Below are 19,442 nucleotides of genomic sequence, written 5' to 3' on the forward strand. Positions count from 1 at the left end.
AATTAAAAATGTTCAGTCAATTGTGACCCACCTGTCTTTTGTGACCACACAGCAACCTGTGGGGCTGACAAATCAAGCCAAGAGCTAAATACTGCATTTTACTGAACTGTCACTTGAGGCTTCCTCTAAAACTGAGTCAATCCCTCATAGATCCCAAGTTAAAATATACCAGAAATTCACTTGCTTACAACCTTTTACTGTTCTACAAAACAAGAGGAACATTGCAGGATGTCTTGTTTCAGCACTCAGTACAAACAGTACTTGGCTTGGCTGGCTTGCATGCAGCCAGTTGTGTGAATGTGTGTGTGTGTAATGTCTAACATTGCTAAAAGCAGCCATCCACGTCCTAAATGGGCTTGTAACCAATTTTCTGGTCAATGGACAACGAGCATTTTGTGCGCCCTCGCTATTCTTCTCTCTCTCTCTCTACTGACCCAGCACGGCAAACCTAGACCCGAGGAACTGACTTCCCCAAACTGGCTGTTTGGTTTGCATAACAGCTCAGACGACTGAGTAAAGCAGTGAAGTTTAGAATAGTAACTCAACCGGCAAAACAGATGCTTCGAAAATGAAATTCACAGTGTCTACACATTTATGCATACAGCTCTGATGCTTTCATCTTGTCATATAAACACATGCACGCTTTACTGGATGCCTAGACTGTCTTTAAGCAGCACCATACACACCTACTGTGTGTGGACATACACATGCATGGAAACATAAATGTACTCTGACAAGTACACACATAGAACGGTGAAAGCCTTTGGCCTTCATCTATAAATGTAAGGTTAACAATGACAACAGTGAGACAGAGGCGTTGGAAGTGTAGGTTCTGCACACATCATACTTTATTGTTCACCCCCCTCTTGCTGTGACACTGATAGATAAGGCCTGACTGCTGACTAAGGCAAGGACAGAAAAGTACACAAGAACAGGCAAGGCAAGAGAACACTTTCAGCTAATCTGACCTCCTTCGTTTGTCATCTCTCGGGCTACCTGGATGATATTGTAAGGAGGAGATGGAGCCGCTTGAAAGACGTCTGTGACCACATCATGACAACGTCTACTCACCAAAACAGAGCACAGCAGCTGTGTGTCCACCAGGAACCTCTCTGAGAAGCACTTGCCTCCATTTTTTTCTCTTATTGTCAATAAACAGCTTGTATTGTGCAGTCTGAACAGAACCTGAGATGCTTTGAATAAACACTTCCAATCAAAAAAGTCCCTGGTGGGCGACGCCCAAGTTTCAGGCTTAAACTTGTGCTGTGGACTTTTCCTGGAATCTGCTTTCCTGGAATCTAAAGTTTAGTCACCAAATCAAACAGGTTTAACAAATGTGATGAGTGTATTTCCTTCTGTAAAATAAGTGTGATACTGATTTTTGTAATATTTTAAATATTTCATTGCGTACACCCACGTTTGCTACCAAGGAACAGAACCACAAATAATCACACAATCAAAATGGAGACCCACAAATATAAAAACTGCTCCATAGAGTTACTAGTGGTCAGAAACTCCACAGGAAGTCATTGAGTTGCGCTCAAAGTTTCTTAAAGGGGAACTCCACCGATTTGACGCATCAAATTCAGATCTTGGAGAGTACAAGAACTGCAGACATGAAAAAATGTTGTACAAACGCTTTTGTGGCTACAGAGGGAGCTTCACAAAATCTGACAAAATGCCTCCAGTCATGTCATTTGAATCAGGTGGGGATGAAGAAGAAAATCATCTGAGTGTGTGGGATAAGAAAGAAGTGAGGAGCTGCTGCTCATCTCTGCTTGAGGCTACATTAGCCACAACTAGCAAACCACACCTAAATCTCCAAACGTCAGTGGGTGAGTTGCATTGTGTGTAATGTAGGCACCAAGCTGCACCAAGACTGATAATAGCCGTGTTTCCTTAAAACTGTTACGAGGATTTTAATTTTGAAATTTCCCACGAAAACATAACGAAAAATATTGGCTTGTTCCCATTAACTGCTTCGGAGCAAATAAACTTGGTTACATAAAGCCTTCAGAAGGTGGCAGTATAGGCTACATATATGTAATAAACAGAGTAGAAGAAGTTCGAAGCAGAAAACCTGGACAGAGATCCCAGGCGTAAACTAACCGTGACGTCACCCGTTGGTTTCAACGCTGAGAAAATGAAGCCCGGATTTTGCTACTTCTTGGTCGCCGTTTTGGATTTTTTGGAGCCAGTGACGTAAAAAGCGTCATCAAACAGACTGGACCGGAGAGCAACTAGGGGCAGGATTGGCTGAGGACTCTCTTATCCAGCCCACATTTTACCGCAGAGGCTTCTGTTGCTGTCTATCAAGTATAGCCACGCCCCCTGGCTCTGCCAACTTTAATGATTTATTTAAAATTCAGTACTGATTTATTTTAATATCGGTCACCTGATCTCTCATTTTGACCATGAAAACTAACGGGAAAAAAATCCTGAGCTGTAGAACATCAGTCTATCAAATTTTATTTTTTCCAAAAATGAATTGGGGTCTATGGAGAAAAAGCTTTTTGGAGCCAACCCTAGCGGACGGCGTGATATTGCAAGTTTTTGACACTTCCAGATTGGCTTCAATTCTGGAGCCAGATGCTACGTCCATCTTTATATACAGTCTATGAGAGATCCTGAAGAAATTTGTTCAGTTGGGAAATTTGAATATTTATTCTCTCATGTCAGCTGCTGAGAAGCAGACTGATCAGTCATGCGAGATAAATGTTTGTTACATTAGAACTTGTTTGAAAAAGCCGTTTCCATCTTTCCACGTGTCTTAACTCTCATTAAAAAACTCACAAAACATTTCAAATGAGACAATTTTTTTCTTAAAATTGTGGAAGCTTTTAATCTTTGCTGCTTCCATTATCTTCTTGCAATGCAATATTTCAAAATGTGCACAAAAACATGGAGGCAGGGCTGATATCATAGGAGTGCATCGCTAAAATCAGTGGAGTGCCCCTTTAAAGACAGCTTTCTGAGAATGATCCTGTTCAGTTACTGTACATTTACATACATACATACAGTATGGAGGATTTGTGCTGAGAGATAAAACCCACCAGTGATCTTCCCACATTTTCAACTGTAAAAGACTTCTCTATTAAAAGGTCATTGTTTATCATTATAATATAGAGATTATACAGCAGTATGATCCTCTGGGCTGATTTTTCTGATGCATATAAGGCAGTACTACACCTAAAATACCACCAATTCCACTGTTTTACTGCATCACAGCAGAGAATAGCATTCAATAAAAGAAAGGATACAAAATCATGTTTAATTTACAGTTCTAGACAGGAGGCCACAGCAGTGCTATCTGTCTGAAACGATATCAGCTTAACAAATATGTTCTTAAAAAAGTTGTAATACTATATCCTTTTCTTGATGTTTTATTTGCCAGCTCAAAACACGTAACTCACAGACAGAATCTTTCTGTAAAGGCTCTCAGGGAAGTGTGATAAAAACCTCTGCTTCCCCCCCATCCTTGTGAGAGTTTCCTGACAGCATTGTGCAGTGTTTACCAGTGGCGGGATCCTTGCTAGGGTCATTTCTGCGTAAGAACAACAACTTAATTAAAGCCCACAAGCCTTGTTTGTTCGGCTCCCATCAACGACAGCCAACACTGTTTACCACTTTGCCAGCCGACCCTTTGATTCAAGTTTTCCGAAGCCCTTCTAACACAATCACTCCTCGTTTGAACATCGTCTCTGACTACTCTTGGGTAATCCATACATATGCATGAGCTTCTGTTTTACACACACTTGATGCTCAGCAGTCCTTTCCTTACACTCCAACAAGCAGCTTTTCTTCAAGTGTTTAGTCATTTTTAAAACATTCGGTTGCAACACAGCGCTGCATTAAATCCCGCTAAGACACATTAGCTGAACAATCATTAAACATGGGATTTTGCAGAGCAGACAGGCATCCAAATCACAGCTTACTCATCTGTTTTCATTGTAATACTGGACTTCCCTTCCTTTGTTCTCAAAAATGTTTGACAACAAATTTATCAGACACTTTAAAGCAAATATCAAAAACTGAACTCAGATAATGTGTAAAGATATTTTTTGAGAGGATACAAGAATGGATGCTAATTTATGACCCTTTTCAATGAGGGATGTCAAAACACCATTAAAGGAGAAAAAACAGCGCCTTATATTATTTTCTTTTTTGTCAAAGGAATGTATGTGTTTTTTTGGGGGGAACCTGTAAAGATCTTTTACTCATCCAAGTTTTGTTTTTCATATTTCATCATTACTTTTAATCATAATTACAAATGGAAGATCAAACAGTTGAAAATGATGCCCGTTTTAGGAGTTCATTTTTTAGCTGACACTGTACTACATGTGGATTTCTACTGATATTACTGATTGAATGTTCAATGGTCTCATACAGTCAGTTTAATTGATAATTTTAATACGCACTAAAACTGAAATTTAAAGACTGCTTGGTTTGAAAAATGAATGGAACCCAGAAGTGCCATAAACTGCAATTCTGTGAATGGCCACTTGAGGCTGGCTGCAAAACTGAGTAACTTCTTATGGACGCCAATGTGAAAATGTTCACTTTTACAGTAGAAATCCAGGTTTACAATCAGTTAATTTACTCATTCAGGACAACGGTGGAGGGAGTAATTTTTTATATAATTCATCCTTTTAACGTTTTTTAAGGCTTGAAGTTATACATAATGAAGGGTCTGGCAGGTGGGTGCTGTCAAATGACAGTCGTTCACCCTGAAATGTTCACGTGGCCCTCCTCAGCTCCACTCACACACCACTTCTTTGTTGGATCAGCTGAGAGTTAGAAGGATTTCCACTTACTAAGCTTCTGTTGATGCTGTCAAAAAGACGCTGATTCTACTTTATTATGGTAGTGGACTGGACCACACAGTATTTAAAAGTCCCCCTAATGTGGACAGTAGAAAATGTAGAAGCTTCAAAAAAGTGGATTTTTGTACCTAATAAAATGACCAGTGAGTTTATGACGAAATTTTAGCCTTGAACTCTGTATATTTTTATTCCAAAATGTAAAGAGGCTAGATTGCGTCTGATTTTGTTGTGTTGCCAGAAATTTAATCATTTCTAATCCCACTTTAAATGCACACATCTGTTTCTACTGTGAAAGCTGCTATTTCTCATGGTTAATAATGGACAAATGAGTTGTAACGTCTGTACAACATTTTCTAATATTAGGTTTGTACTGCAATTTGCTCCTTTCAAGAAAAGATGAATAACACATTTTTGCACTAACCCCAAGATATTTGGTTTTACTAATGATGTGTAAACGCTAATTTTTTTAAAAATCTGACTATTATGTGTAATAATCACTGCATCCCTGGTGGCATTAAGATATGTTACATGTACTGCAGATTATTTATAAAAGTCATAAGAATGTAATAACAGAAGTACGGAAAAAAGGAATGCCCGTTGCCTGGTGGTCCACGCCCCTGATTGTGAATCACTGCTGTGAAAAAATGTAATGGCACCATAATGCTGACACATTCACTGAAAAACAATATTCATTCCCCAAGAGAAGACTTTAATTTACCCTCTCTTCACCTCTGGATACCCCTCTCACCCTAACCAGAGCAGGAAAGCAGCTACAAAACACTGTAGGCACTGTGACCATGATACACTACAAAACTGAACAGAGTAAGATTTAAAAAAAAAACAAAAAAACATGTCCCCATCATCTCAGTGTGTTGAGATGAGAGGGAGCAGTCCAGGCTAGTCCATGTGCAGTTTACTAAGAGTCTTCTGGTCTCTCAGTGAGGTAAGAGGTGCTGTATGATTGGGTCCATCGATATGCAGCCTCGGGCAAGTATTTTATCCCTTACTCAGGCATCACACAGAAACATTTACATATCCTCCTAGAGAGAGGCCTGCAATGTGAACGCATCCATCTCGACTCCTTGACTGAGGCTTTTTATCTGCTTTGAAGGTCCATTAGATGCCCTAAGTGTCCTCACACTCTGGTTGTCACAGAACAGAGACGCCGGAACATCGTGGTCCACAGCCTGTACAGAGATCCTCAGTTCAATGGCGGTGAGGTTAAAGGTCACCACTCTGCGGCTCAGGTCTGGCTTCCTGGTTGCGGCTGCGTCCCAGTCTGGGGAAGCGGGACGAAGTTTTGGAGCGCGGCGTCTTGGCTCCACCGTCGTTGGCCTGGGGTGTGTCTCTAGATGAGAGAGAACAGCAGGGAGGAGAGTAAAAAAGCCATGGACTTTAAATGAACATCTGGTGAAGTTTATTACCAAGTTTATTATTCAAACACACCACTGATGCCGCATCTGGTGGCCTAAATGCATCATTTCCCTTCTGCCACAGGACTTTACACACATCAGTCAAAACGGCAAATGGAGACGCTTTCATGAACCAAATAAGCTGAATCCCACTTATTCCACATTAATCGCTAATTGGAAAGAGCAAAATGGAAATTTGTCTAATTGACTGTTTGCTTCCCTTTTGTTACCATTTCTACGTCTGTCAAGTTCTTTGGTTTTAGCACAGCTCAGATGCAGTTCACTGTGATACCAGTAAACTGCATCCGAGTGAACTTTGAAATACAATTTTTTCAATTCTTTCAAAACTGTGAAAACAAAAAAAAAACAAAAAAACCCCCCTCTCATGTCAGGCTTGAGAAACAAATAGAAAAACACTGCACCTTTCCACACCCCAACCTCATGTGAAGACGCCATTATAAATGGATTAAAGTGTCTTGGACTAACAGAGTATGCTTTTAATCAGGATTGTGCGTCAGTATTATGATACACTGAAAATGGAAATTAGGCCCTGCAGAGGTAGGTGTTTGACTGTTTAGATTTTATAAAGAATTTCAAACAGAGCGAAAGTTGATTTCAGTGATAAGGAGTGCCTGTTAAGCTTGGATTAATATGATAAGTATTGCTTAAAGGCTGTGGACAGTCTGACAACACGATGAACTCAGAATTTTTAGTAGTTTTTGAAACAAGAGGTTCTGGATTTCAGACAGACGTGGACAAAAGCAGACCTTTTATTTCCATAAAAATAACACTTTTAACATAATTAACTGTCGCTTTTGCTACTGTTTATGACTTTTTAAAACCTTTTTCAAAGACTTTGGACTACTGCTCACGATGGCTACAAACATGACAAAAACAACATGCTGAAATTGCACAATCCAGGAAAAAAGTCCTCACCAATTATCAGTGTAGAAGACGTGGGAATAAAAGGACAGCATCAGTGTTGTATTCTATAGCCAGTGAGTAATGAGGAAAACACAAGGAAAGACTCTTCACTCTCACAAAATACAGTTTTGCACTTCAAATTTCACATATTTGTTCATATTTCTAAAGAGCCTCCACCAATTAGTCGCAACTGAAAAAGCACTAACAGCTCAAGTAAAGAGCACTGGTCATCTCGTTAAAATGCAGCGTTCTGCTGGGAAACCTTGGGTCCTGACAATTATATGGATGCTATTCTTACAGATAGCACCCACTAAATCATTGCTGCAGACCAACACACCTCCCCATGCAACAGCACACAACACCACCTGCCTCCGTGAGCAGGATAATAAACCCCGGCACACCGCAAAAACTATTCAACAACAGGTCAAGGAACCCGACAGAGTGCAAGGTGCTGACCTGGCCTCCAAACTCCCCAGATCCCAATCCAATGCAGCATTCACAGGATGCGCTGGAACGAAGGAGATGCACAAAGGCTCAAACCTGCAACCCAAAGGACCCCGAGGATCTGCTGCCAACATCCACGTGTGAGACACCCGAGGCACCTCCAGAGGTCCTGTGTTCATGACCTGATGTGGACTTACACAATATCAGGCAGGTGGTTTTCATGTTGTGGTGGCATGCCCATACCATAGACAGCAAGACAGAGTCACAGACAGCACCCAGGACTGACGTCTGCACAAAATGGAAAATGCTATGTTGTAGATAGTTGTGAACAAAGGTTGGGAGCTGACCTTGGAATGGTGTGATGCCTGGTAACTACTGGAGGTGGATAGCTAGGTAAACAGTCTTACAGTCGCAGGTTGTTAGAGCTGGTATAGGCAGTTTAAATAATTGTTTTAATTCCTTTAAAATGTTTTGGGAAAAACAGCACCATCCTTTAAACGGACTAAATGCAGAGCAACCCTAGAACAGTATGAGATTCTGTTAAAGGATAGTAAATAAAACGAATGTCCCCATTTTTTGTTGTCTTTGCCAAAACGACAAAAAGTGTCTTTGTCTTTGTGTCTTTGTGTATTTTACTAGTTGTAATTATAATTTGGCATGTCCGACAATATCGGCCCACCAAAATCATCGGTCCGATATTGGTATAAAATGTAATATCGGTCACTATCGTTATCAGGGTTTTTTTGCCTGTCATGACAACCGATAAAATAATGCCTGGACTTTGCTGGAGTTTACCAGAATGCAAATGATCACATCATCAAACTGTGTCACGAAGTGTGTAAACAAGTGTGGCTGCAGTAATAAGCTTGCTGTGCCTGACTAACAATATGCCTGTAATTTGAAATTATTTCCAAGCCCATACATATTGGCTGATATCTGGATATCGGAATCGGAAATTGAGAGTTGGACAATATTGGCATATCGGTTCTGGGCAAAAAACACAATATCGGACATCCTTAGTTGTAATGGTACTAGAATCTCTATTTTTTTATAGGAAAACATCTAGAAATTCTATCTATCTATCATCACTAGTACTTTAGTACATCCTGCCTAGTTACCTAGCTACAGTTATTAAAGTAACTGAGACATGAATCCACAGTTTCTGTTAAGGGGAAGGACTTAGTAAATGGCTGATAATATATGACGATTTTTTTTCCCCTTTTTTGCTTGAATATAGTCACATGAGATTCATTTTCCATGTCTATAATAATGTCATCATTCCTGCCCTCATCACTGGAAAACATAATTTGTGACAGAATGACTCTGATTATAGTCTGTTGTGATCTCGTGATGATATTTAGGTTTCCATTTGCTCAAGAAGAAATCATTTTGGTCACTCGATGACATTATTTACCATGGCGACCGTCTTCACAGCATGTGAACCCCCTGATCCCTGAGTCTTATCTGATAATGACAAGGATGAATGAGAGGCACTTGTCAAAGGAAGGAAATGAAAGACAGGCAGAGTGAATGACTGGAGATAAATGCTTTCGTGCTGTCTTGTGTTCTCCTGCCCTTTTTCTGGGGATTTCATCCAGAAGACACTGACCTCTCACCTGCTGCTCGTGGTGAAGCAATGACTTCCAAATAGGTGCATGTGAGTTCAAGTGTTCCTTTGACAAAGGGACTTTCAAATGAATATTAAAACCAGTGAAGCGGCAGGAGGCACGTCCCACTTGATGTCCAAGTGGCCTCTTTAATGACGCACTCCAGCTGCTAGAGCTATGATTAAGATTAGCTGGGACATCTGGGCCGTCCTTGTTAGGGAGTTTGATTCCCACTTGAACAATGCCTGCTAAAAATAAATGCACTCATGGTGTGGCGCTTTGGCTAAAGGTGTCACTGTGAGCCATATGGCTGCATGTGAGGCAGCAGTGGCCAAAAAAGCAGAACACTGAGAGAGCAAAGAAGCTAAGTCATGTTAAAACAGGCAGAGGAGACAGTAACAGCACAAGACTGTAAGCACGAGTTCAGATTCACACTTAAATATGAAAAATGTATGTCTCCTAAGTGTCTGTGTCGTAACCAGTGAGATCAAACAGCTTTGGGGAGAGGGGGATGGTGTGACTAGCCAATCTGAGAGTAACCTCAACTTCGTTAATATGGTGAACATTATTCCTTTTCCTCTGGCGCAAAATATTCATTTAGCTGTGGCTCGAGTGCCACTTATTCCCATATCTCCACTGCACCAGGCAGGTTCAATCAAACGCAGCCACTCTATTTGAATTTGACCAAGGTTGGCCAAACAGTGATGCGATGGGGACTTATATCAGCAAAAAATCTGACTCAGTTGAGGACAGCATGCAGAGTTGAACTGCAAGCCATCTCATTTATTCAAATCAAACTGGGTAAAGTAGCTAAGTGTGGCAAATTAATTAGGCTTATAGATTTTTTCAGGCTCTCAGCATATGTTTGTCCCCCATTTCGACATAATATCGATTTGTGCAGGATAATAACTTTCCCAGGCACTGTTGGAATATTTGTAATGTGATTGCAGAGGAAGTTAATTGGAGTGAACAGGTACACAAATGCAGGCGTGCATTGAAACGATTGCCTGACAGCAAAAAGTAGGGTGGAGTAAATACTACAGTCTGAGCACTAAACTGTTCTCCCTGACTCACACACAAATCGACACACAAACAGCATGCCTCACAAGTAAAAGCTACAACATGCACAGGTAGACACAGATAAACAGTTTAAGGCCACCATCATATAAGGTTATTTTCTTATTCCAAAGTCAAACTGCCTCAAACTGCTCTCGACAATGAGACAAAGGTCGACAACACTTTTTTAAAAAAAATTTCTGAGGCAGCAGGTCAATAAGGCGAGAGCCCACACTGAGTGTGTGTACTCTGTGTTCTGAGTAAACAATAAAAGTGGTGAGGTAGAGCTGCAAATCTGAGTGGCAAATCTAGGGAGAGGTGTGACCATGTCACTGTTCCAGACAAGTGAAGAAAATTGCAGCATGCAAGTCAAAAGAATTGAGTGTGGAGAGACACTGTGAGATCTATAAACGAGTGCGTTGGCCATCGAGCACAAACAAACATGGAGACTGCTGTCTGGCTGGTTTCTCAAATGTAAAAGACAGTCATTAAGACTCCATCTTGTAAAGATCAAGTTGTTTCGTTTGTTAACGTGTCCATATGGTGTTTTCTTAATGCTGGGAGACACATCAGGATCGAAATAAGCAGTTGACACCACAACTAAAGATTTCCAGCAGAGTACCAATGACTGTCTGAAAACACACATTCATACTTACAGGATTTCATGTGTAACATCAGCTTGCAGGGTTTAGCTTTCTATATGTTCATATTCAGAAATCAGTTTGTGGTTCCAACATGTGTCTCTGAATACTCCAGTGTTACAGATTGTCACTGTGTAGCATAAAGTAGCTTTACAGTGTCTGAGCTGTAGGTGAGCTGGTGTGCTCGAGATCTGATGAGTGTGGAGCAGTGGAAAGAAATCGAGGAACGGACTATAGATCTACGTATTCTACATGAAGCAACAATGAAGAGTTACATCTAAAGCAAATAACAAAATATAAACGGCTATTAAGTTGTAATGTCAAGGAATCAATTTCCATGCAACCAAACACGTAGACAGTAGGTGTGTGTTCAGATTGTCCACTCACTATTTGCTCCAGAAAAGACTCACTAGGGGATAGAGGCAGACAGCCACTAATACTAATCATCTCTGTTGCATAAACAAACACAGAACATCTGCACCACACTTGGTTTCAGCAGGTAAGACAATCAGATTAGCTAGCAGCTAATGTTACAATCTCACCTGTTGTGCTAGTGAGACCACTACCTCACATAGCAGCAGCAACGTGCCCACATTAAATATATTAGCACCATGTATTAAATATATATAACAGAATCAATTGGGATTCTTTTTTTTTTGTTTGTTTTACAAATTCGCATTATAAAAGTCCATATTTTAACATGAATGTTAAACTGTATTTTGTAAGTGAAAACAAACTATATTACAATACATGGAGATGGATTCAGTTTCAGAACCTGCCTGTTTCCCCTCAGAGCACTTATTTGATCCTCTGAAAGCACAAGATGCCATCCACTCTGACTTTACTTTCTCATCCTGTAAAAGATCAGCGTGATCAAATAGCGGCGTCTGGTGTCAGCGCCTCTGTCAAAGTAATGCAACGTAAAATCAAAGCAGTGGGAACACTTCCAAGTAATATTTTTTTCTGTCAACTCTCATCAGTCTGAGAGTCGAATTATGACAAAACCCAACCACTGGAGGATTAGCAGTGTTATAGTTTCTGAATGACTCAGCTTCGAGTTCATACATTATTTAACTGCAATGGTGAAGCAGCAACTTATTTCTGGCCTTGTATTGGAAATATTTTCATTGAGAAATATCAATAATTCAGTTTAATGTAGTTACTACGCCCTTGTTTAATAAGGCGTTTAGGTCACTGCAGCAGCACTGAGGAGTTTTGAGATTCATCTGTTTTGAGATCTCCTGCTGAGTCCTTCAACTGGTGATGTGAGGTGCTGAACCCGAGTCTTTATTTCCCTCTTTTCTCTGACTCTTCCTTGGACCTCAGTCCTGCTTTCTTCATGTTTTGCTGTAGAATTCCATTTGTTGTTCTCTCTTTGTAATATTTCCTATCATTTTCTCTCTCTGCTGGTTTTCGATTCATTCAGTGCACCAGAGCAGCTGTCATCTTGGATTTGAGTCTCTCCACCCGTATATAGGCTTTGCCTTTTTTGTCACAAATCTGCCAGCAGTAACATCTGGTGGTATCATGCAGGTCCAGAGGATAATTGGTTGTACACAGATAATGGAGCATAAATAACAGCCGTCACAAAATTGAGTCACTTGAAAAATAGTGTTATTATGGATTCATTCAGTTTCACTTGGGGGGGAAAGGAAACAATCTGTAGATCTGAAATGTTCAGATATTTTTGTCTGATACTGAGGTCTGACAATTAAATGTGGTTTCATTTAAGGCTCGGAAATACTCCCCCTGGTGTCTCCTCTGTGACCACATTAATGACCAAACTATTCAAGGCTATCACCCATATTTTTAGCTGGTTTAAATGAAATAAAGCTATGTAATTTTGCCATCAGAGATTATAAGAGCACTGATTTTTTTATGTGGACATTATGTACAATTTTGGGTTTTTTAATTTTTTAAATAGTCAAATGTGTACATCAAAACTTTTTCCTGTTTAGTTTTTTTCTAAAAACATACAAGCAAAAAAAAAAAAACAGGGTCAATCTGTAAAATAACTTAAATAACCATCTATAATTTTTCAAAACATAAAATACATAATTTTCCTTTCAAATAGTGGGAATTGTCTGTAAAGCAGCAATGTTTTTTGCCCATGTAAATACAGGAAAAATAGTGTAATATGTAAAGGTGAAAGAATGAATCACCATCTACAAAAATACAGCTTTGGCCTATTTTTGGCAGATAGCATGTCAATTAATACCTTTATTCTGTGACTTGATTAGATACTAACTGTAACTTTTGCTAAAATCTGCAAAAAGTAACATGCTCCAAAAAAAAAAAATTAAGAAAAAAACTTTTTTACTGTGTAGTATTTATCATGTTTACAAGAGTTTGTATAAGATCAGATTTATCTGTGCTGTGTGTAAATGCCATATAACAAATAGGATCAAAACTGGGATAGGCCTCATAGCTGGGATATTGGTGTGTATGTAAACACACTAAAGAGGATCTCCGTTGAGAAGCACTGCGCCTTTATTTACAGAAGCCAGGGGCATTATGATATGCAGATCTGGCTTGAGCCAGTGTCGACTGTAATTCCACTGAGTCACGTGTGGGAATATTCCGGTGTCACTACAATTTACAGCAAGACATGCGGTGATGTGAACAAATGTTGTTGCATGGTCCTGTTGTTGTTGCTGTTTCTATTTGCATCATCTCCGCTATAACACTAACCTTTTCTGAGGTGATGAAGAGACATACTGAACGCTGAATAACAATGTTTCAGCGTAGGAAGAACAGCAGAAGGTAATGTCAGGAAGTCTCAGGCAGGATTTGCCATTTTGACACTGTAATATTTCATGCCAGTCGTACAAAAGAAAGGTTTCTATTTCAGGTCAGAGATATGAGAAAGAGAGACGTGATTATTAAGTCTCTCGGGGCAGACTAAATAATGAGCAGTCTGTGTTTTGGAGGTTTAAACAGGCTTCTGTGTTCCCACTCTTATTCTAATGGACCGCTCCCCTGTGGAGACCTACCTCTCAATATGAACATCTTTACTGACCAACACTACGGAAATGTATTTTTTTTAATTATTGCACTGTTGCTCTTTGCTTGGTGTGATGCCCCTCGAAATGGGTTCAGTTATTTATGCAATTAATTGGTTCCCAGCAAATATCCACTGTTCACTTGCATCTGTGTGAGTAACGTAGGTCTGTACTGTAGGTCTGTAGGTCTTTGTTTCCACGACTGCTGTTTCGGCTGCATGTTTAGCTTGTGTTCCTCAATGCTCTATTATTTCCCACAAGAATTTATATAAATCACAGGTTTTCTTTGTGTGGAATACATCTCTTTCTTTAATTCAATAATGTCACAAAAAAGATCCCCACTGGGAACCCAAATTCAATAAAGGCAATACTCTGTGTGTCCTCCTTATGCTCCCTTTTTTTCTGTAGGTAGGTAGTGTTGGACCAAGAAAAAAGACGTATTCTTACGGTTTAGGTTTGATTTAATGCCAAGCAAACCACCCAAAAAACAAGAACATTACAAAAAATAAACAAAATAATATAATATGGGCTGACAGATAATTCAGTCATAGACAGTTTTGGCGATGTCATCCTCCAACATTAGCTCTATATAGAGAAAAATCTGGAAAGCTGAGGCGTACTTCACAATATTTTGGAGACAAATATTATACCTTTAAGTCCACCGCATTCATTTGAAAGCTTTAATTACTAACTACACATCATTAAATACAATTAATGTAAAAATGAGGATGTGATATTAAAAATCAAGCTGCACAGCAGTATATAAAATTAGTTCTGTCTTTAAAAGCTCTGATCATTGATTAAACCCTGCAGAACGGATCTCTGCTTACCAAAGTAACATATAATGATGTGTTTTAGATGAAAATAATCCCTTCCTGGCTTAAAATGGCTTATATATAACTACACTCTTGGTTCTTCTAGAATGTGCAGATCTATGAAGTCCATCTCTTCACCGATGCCACGCCAGCTCACCTACAACTCTGCTCAAATGCTATAAAACTACTCAGCACTACACAATGGCAAGTTGTACAATTAGTAGTTCAACCACACGGGTTTAAAGTGGAAACTCATTGTAAAGGACAATGATAGAGAAAGCCCAACTCTGGAAGTTGACAGAAATGGTTTCTTCGGTGTTTTATGTATGAACCCCGAGAAGTACAAATTCATGTTTAAAGTCCATGCATTGGTGCACTTCAGTTACTAGGTAGAAATACTAAGCCAAAGCGCTGACTGCTCATTTTGTTCATGATTTGTCTTCTCGCATATAAAAAACACCATTTCACAAGGTTAAAAAGACAACAGATTTTTGCCAGCAAGGGGTCTTATAACTTATAATATAATGAATAAAATAATACAATGTATGTGATTCTATAAATATTGATGTTGTATGTAGGTAAACATTTGAATGCAGAATGTTTGCTTGTAGCAGAATGTTTCTATACAGTGCTTGAACCAAATGAAACATGTTGATGTGAAAGTCACAAGCCACAGACACTCAGATAAATAAAACACAACATTGCGCCTGTTTTCATCAGAGCTGCTCAGTTTTCTCCCAATTATTTCAGAAATGCTCTAAGCAGGAAGGAAAAATCCTACACATCTGCCTACACATAGTGGCTTTAAACAGTGACAATCCTCCTTCTGTGTCATATGTTGTTGTTGCACTTTGCCAGATGACTCGGATGTCTCCAGTCGGATGGAGTGGCAGCTCACAGACGCTGACTGATTGCAGTAAGTGGAAACTGATGTGAGTATTGGTGGGATGTAGTCTGGTCGGTCATCTGCTAGCCCATGCACGTTTTCACACTTGCCTGGCCTGAGTGTGTGTGAATGTGTATGTGAGAGAACATAGACGTGGTATGTGTGAATGTGAGTGTAGAAGGCAGGGAAAATGCTGAAGTTTGTTTACAAGAGATTTGGCATTTACTGTGACATTAATCCTCCCCTGTTTGTATCCGGTAACAACTACCACCACAACAGTCACGACAGCTAATTCTTTCTGAAACGGCTGTAGATTCAATTGGTATTATTAAACTGGTAATACACACAAATTAATGTCAAAATCTGACAGGCAAACCATGGCTTGGAGAAAGAGTACATTTCATAATTAGGTGAATGATGTGGATTTCTTTATATCTGGGCTTGCTGTGGACAAAAAAACAGCTAAACCCACCATCAAATGCTATGATGATACAAAGAGAGCTACAAAGGTTTTTACTTTTTTATCGTTTCACATTATCTGACAGTTCCTGTTTGAGCTCTACCACTCAAACTTCTGTAACACTGCAGGTGTCTCTCACAGACAGGTGCCCTAGATGTGCTCATATGCGCTGTAATCCTTTTCCTGACGCACACATCTACACATGCTCACATAGAGGCTATCAATGTGTATCGAGCACGTCTGCGTGTGTCCACTTACAGACAGAAAGGCAGCAGAGACAGCAGGGTCTCCTTGGTGGGGCGGGCTGTGAACTCCGGCAGAGTCTGGATCAGTTTGTTCATGACCATGCGAAGGTAGCCCTGCAGCTGCTTCCTCCTCTCCTCCACAAACTTGGCATCCTGCAGACAGAAACAGCAAAACAGAGCAGAGAGAGAGCGAGAGAGAGAGAGAAGAAAGTGCTCCTTATAAATAATCGCTGAGGTCAAAGCTGTAACGCGCAATTTTTTCTGTCACATTCAGTGGCGATAATCAATATTTTTATACTGAACATGGAGTGCTTGACTATGTGTAATGAGAAAGAGGCTGCTCATAGCTGTGAGCCCGCAAATAATCATCATGCAGCTCTGCAGTTCTGAATAGCTTCATGGTGTCTTTCAAATCATTGTTTATGCATTCTGGCTGCCACTTGGCTGTTTTGGTTCGCTCTCACTGCTCTTGTAGAATCATTCTTGGACGCAGCACCAGCTGGTTTAACAAGCATTCACAGAGAGAAATGTTGGAAAAATTTAGCCTTTTTCCCAACTGGAAAAGATTGAAATTTACCAGTCAAGCGTTTGTTGTGTTTTTTTAAGGTCGTAAGTGTTACTGCTGTTCATCTTTGACAGGTTTTAGTGAAGAGACAAAGGTAGAGACTATACGGTAAACATCGTGGAGCATAGTTGAACAGCTGAAGACTTGGACATTTCTCTCAAGAGTTTAGCAGAGTGTATTGCAAACTGCACAAATACAACAAATATATGGAAGATTTCTAGACCATGATGGATGTTTAAACTGATATTTTTGGTGATACTTTCACCGGTCTCCTTCTTATGTAAAACACTTGGCTAAAAATGCAGAGCTTTGTTTGAAAAGTCCCTGATCACATTGTTCCTTTGTCATATATTTCCCAACACCTCTAATTTGCCCACGATTGGTTCATGTTTCGGTTATACAGTCCTCAAGCCAGTGCACTGTCGGCATGTAAAAGAATAAATCTTTTACACTTGTAAGTTTGGTTTTGTTCTGAATCAGTTTCTTCAGTGTTTTTTGTTGTTTTACTTTTGCTATACCAGTGTTGCCTCTCTCAGGCTCTGGCCAAATAGTTCCATGGAAGCTACAGAGCACAGCAGGATAACTGACAGATCAAGGCATGAACCAAGGAAAGAAGCTGGTCGGACAAACACGTTTCTTTTTTTGTGTATTTTCTAGACTTTCTTCAGTTGAGAAATGACAGATGAAGTCATGCCACAGCTTGGAATCGATCCATAGCCACTGCGGTGGGGAGAGGTCATCTGTTCCAGCAGCATTAACTTTCTTTAAGCAATAAAGTTGCATTTTGCAATTTACAGACCTGAAATTCTGGAAAGGCTATGTATTCTCGGTGTGCCAGATTTACATCCTGCAAAGGTGCCCTTTGAGATGTGTTCCTCTGAGTTTTTCCAACTATCCATATAAAAGTTGTCTGCATTTAAAACCAAAACCACTTTGAACAGTCACGCTGCCATTGGCTGCAAATCCCCACAAATCTCCTGACGAGATGGTGCACACGAAAAAAACAGCATTTTTTTGGATAAACACATTTAATATTTTGTGTTTACTTTGTCATTTTGTGTCTGATGTAGATGAAGAGCACTCATCTGAGCATTCAGACCCGCTTCCACTGAGCGACTCTGGAGGCACAGGCGCACAGCCACATGGCCAGCGCTAGCATGGCTAATCGACATCCAGCACGGCTCACAACAAAGCCTGGGCAGTGCTTCGTTTTACTCTCTGGTGCTTGGAGACTGGAACACACAGCCATTGTGGGAGTCCAATATTCTCCTGTTTTTTTTAAACTACTGTTTCTCTTTTGATCTGAAACCTCAAATGAGTTGAATTGTTTTGCATTGAAATACACATTTGATTCTACTGTATCAGAACAATGAATAGTTTGTGAGACACTTTTTTTCTGTAAACTACTGCAGGTGATAACTGCTATTTCAAAAACCAATTCACAATCAAAGAACTGATAACACAACGCTACAGCAGATACAAAGTCATTAATAATCAAGTGCAATGAAATGATTTCTGGTTAATAAAAGTTTTACATTTGAGGCTCATGGGGCCTTCTTTTTCAAAAAGTTATCTGCTATTTTCTAAGAAGCAATTAAATTTTAGACTATACTGAACTTTTCCTAATTCTGAAAACTGGCTTGCAGCAAGGAACACGATACAATCAATAGTTTCCCCATGTGGTGAAAATCAGGTTTTACTGTCTTGTGGTTGTTAAAACTTGCAGTTCCCAAGTAAAAGCTGTTGAGATATGAAGATGTATATTTTTGTCATCCTTTAAGAACTACAAAACTTGACAGCCTTCCAGTTTACAAGTCAGTAACAATTTGGCATAAGTGCTACCTAACACCTAGAGTGCCTATATAATGAGAGTGGCGACATGACAGGTCCAAAACATTTTGGTCACGTGATCTATAGGAGCCATTTTGTTTCCAATTCATGAACGCCGGTTATGCCTGTTAACGTTGTTTACAACGCAGAGAGTAATTCTAGGTCTTTTTTGTTTTCATAAAAACCTGAAAAATGACGGGCTGTTGTGCCTTTGGGTGCACAAATCGATCGGAGAAGGGATTACAAATGTTTAGATTTCCCAGGAGTAGTGAAAGAATGAAACTGTGGGAAAATAAAGTCCGGAGAGTGGGATGGAAACCGACTTCATCATGATTTTTGTGCCAGGTTAGTCCCATGTATGTACTTTCATGTTATGATGTATGGGTGAATGACAGATAGAAAAGTTTGATGTGATTTTAGGCAGTTGTGGTTATTTTGACTTTGACCATTTTCATGCATGGAGATGCATGAAATACGGGCCGCTGAAGTTTAACGGGGTAACCCGTTAAACTTCAGCGGCCCATCTGAGCTTCGACAACAGCCTCCCTGTTCATTCACATGATTTCCAATTCAACACACAGCTGACAGTTTTCTGTTCCCTATTTTCTGTTTTCCGTCCAACCTGCAGTCACTTATCAGCCTCATATGACCCGAACAGGTTCCGCGTTGTTCACCTGTTTCTGGGCTGTTAGCCGCCGTTAGCATGAGGATGCTGTTAGCCATATGCTTACA

At 39.9% G+C, this 19,442-nt stretch overlaps 1 protein-coding gene across 1 annotated transcript in view; it reads right to left on the minus strand.

Moving 5' to 3' along the window:
* Positions 1-824: 824 nt before the first annotated feature.
* The window catches only part of snx29 (sorting nexin 29), a 200,577-nt gene continuing 181,959 nt past the window's right edge, over positions 825-19,442 (minus strand). The window contains exons 20-21 of the mRNA XM_051939780.1: positions 16,329-16,468; positions 825-6,171 (exon numbers count right to left, since the gene is read on the minus strand). Coding sequence (XP_051795740.1) covers positions 6,045-6,171; positions 16,329-16,468 — 267 coding nt within the window. The 3' untranslated portion in view covers positions 825-6,044. The remainder of the gene's footprint in view (positions 6,172-16,328; positions 16,469-19,442) is intronic.

Source organism: Acanthochromis polyacanthus, chromosome 19 (genome assembly GCF_021347895.1).
Source record: "Acanthochromis polyacanthus isolate Apoly-LR-REF ecotype Palm Island chromosome 19, KAUST_Apoly_ChrSc, whole genome shotgun sequence".
Classification (NCBI taxonomy): Eukaryota; Metazoa; Chordata; class Actinopteri; family Pomacentridae; genus Acanthochromis; species Acanthochromis polyacanthus.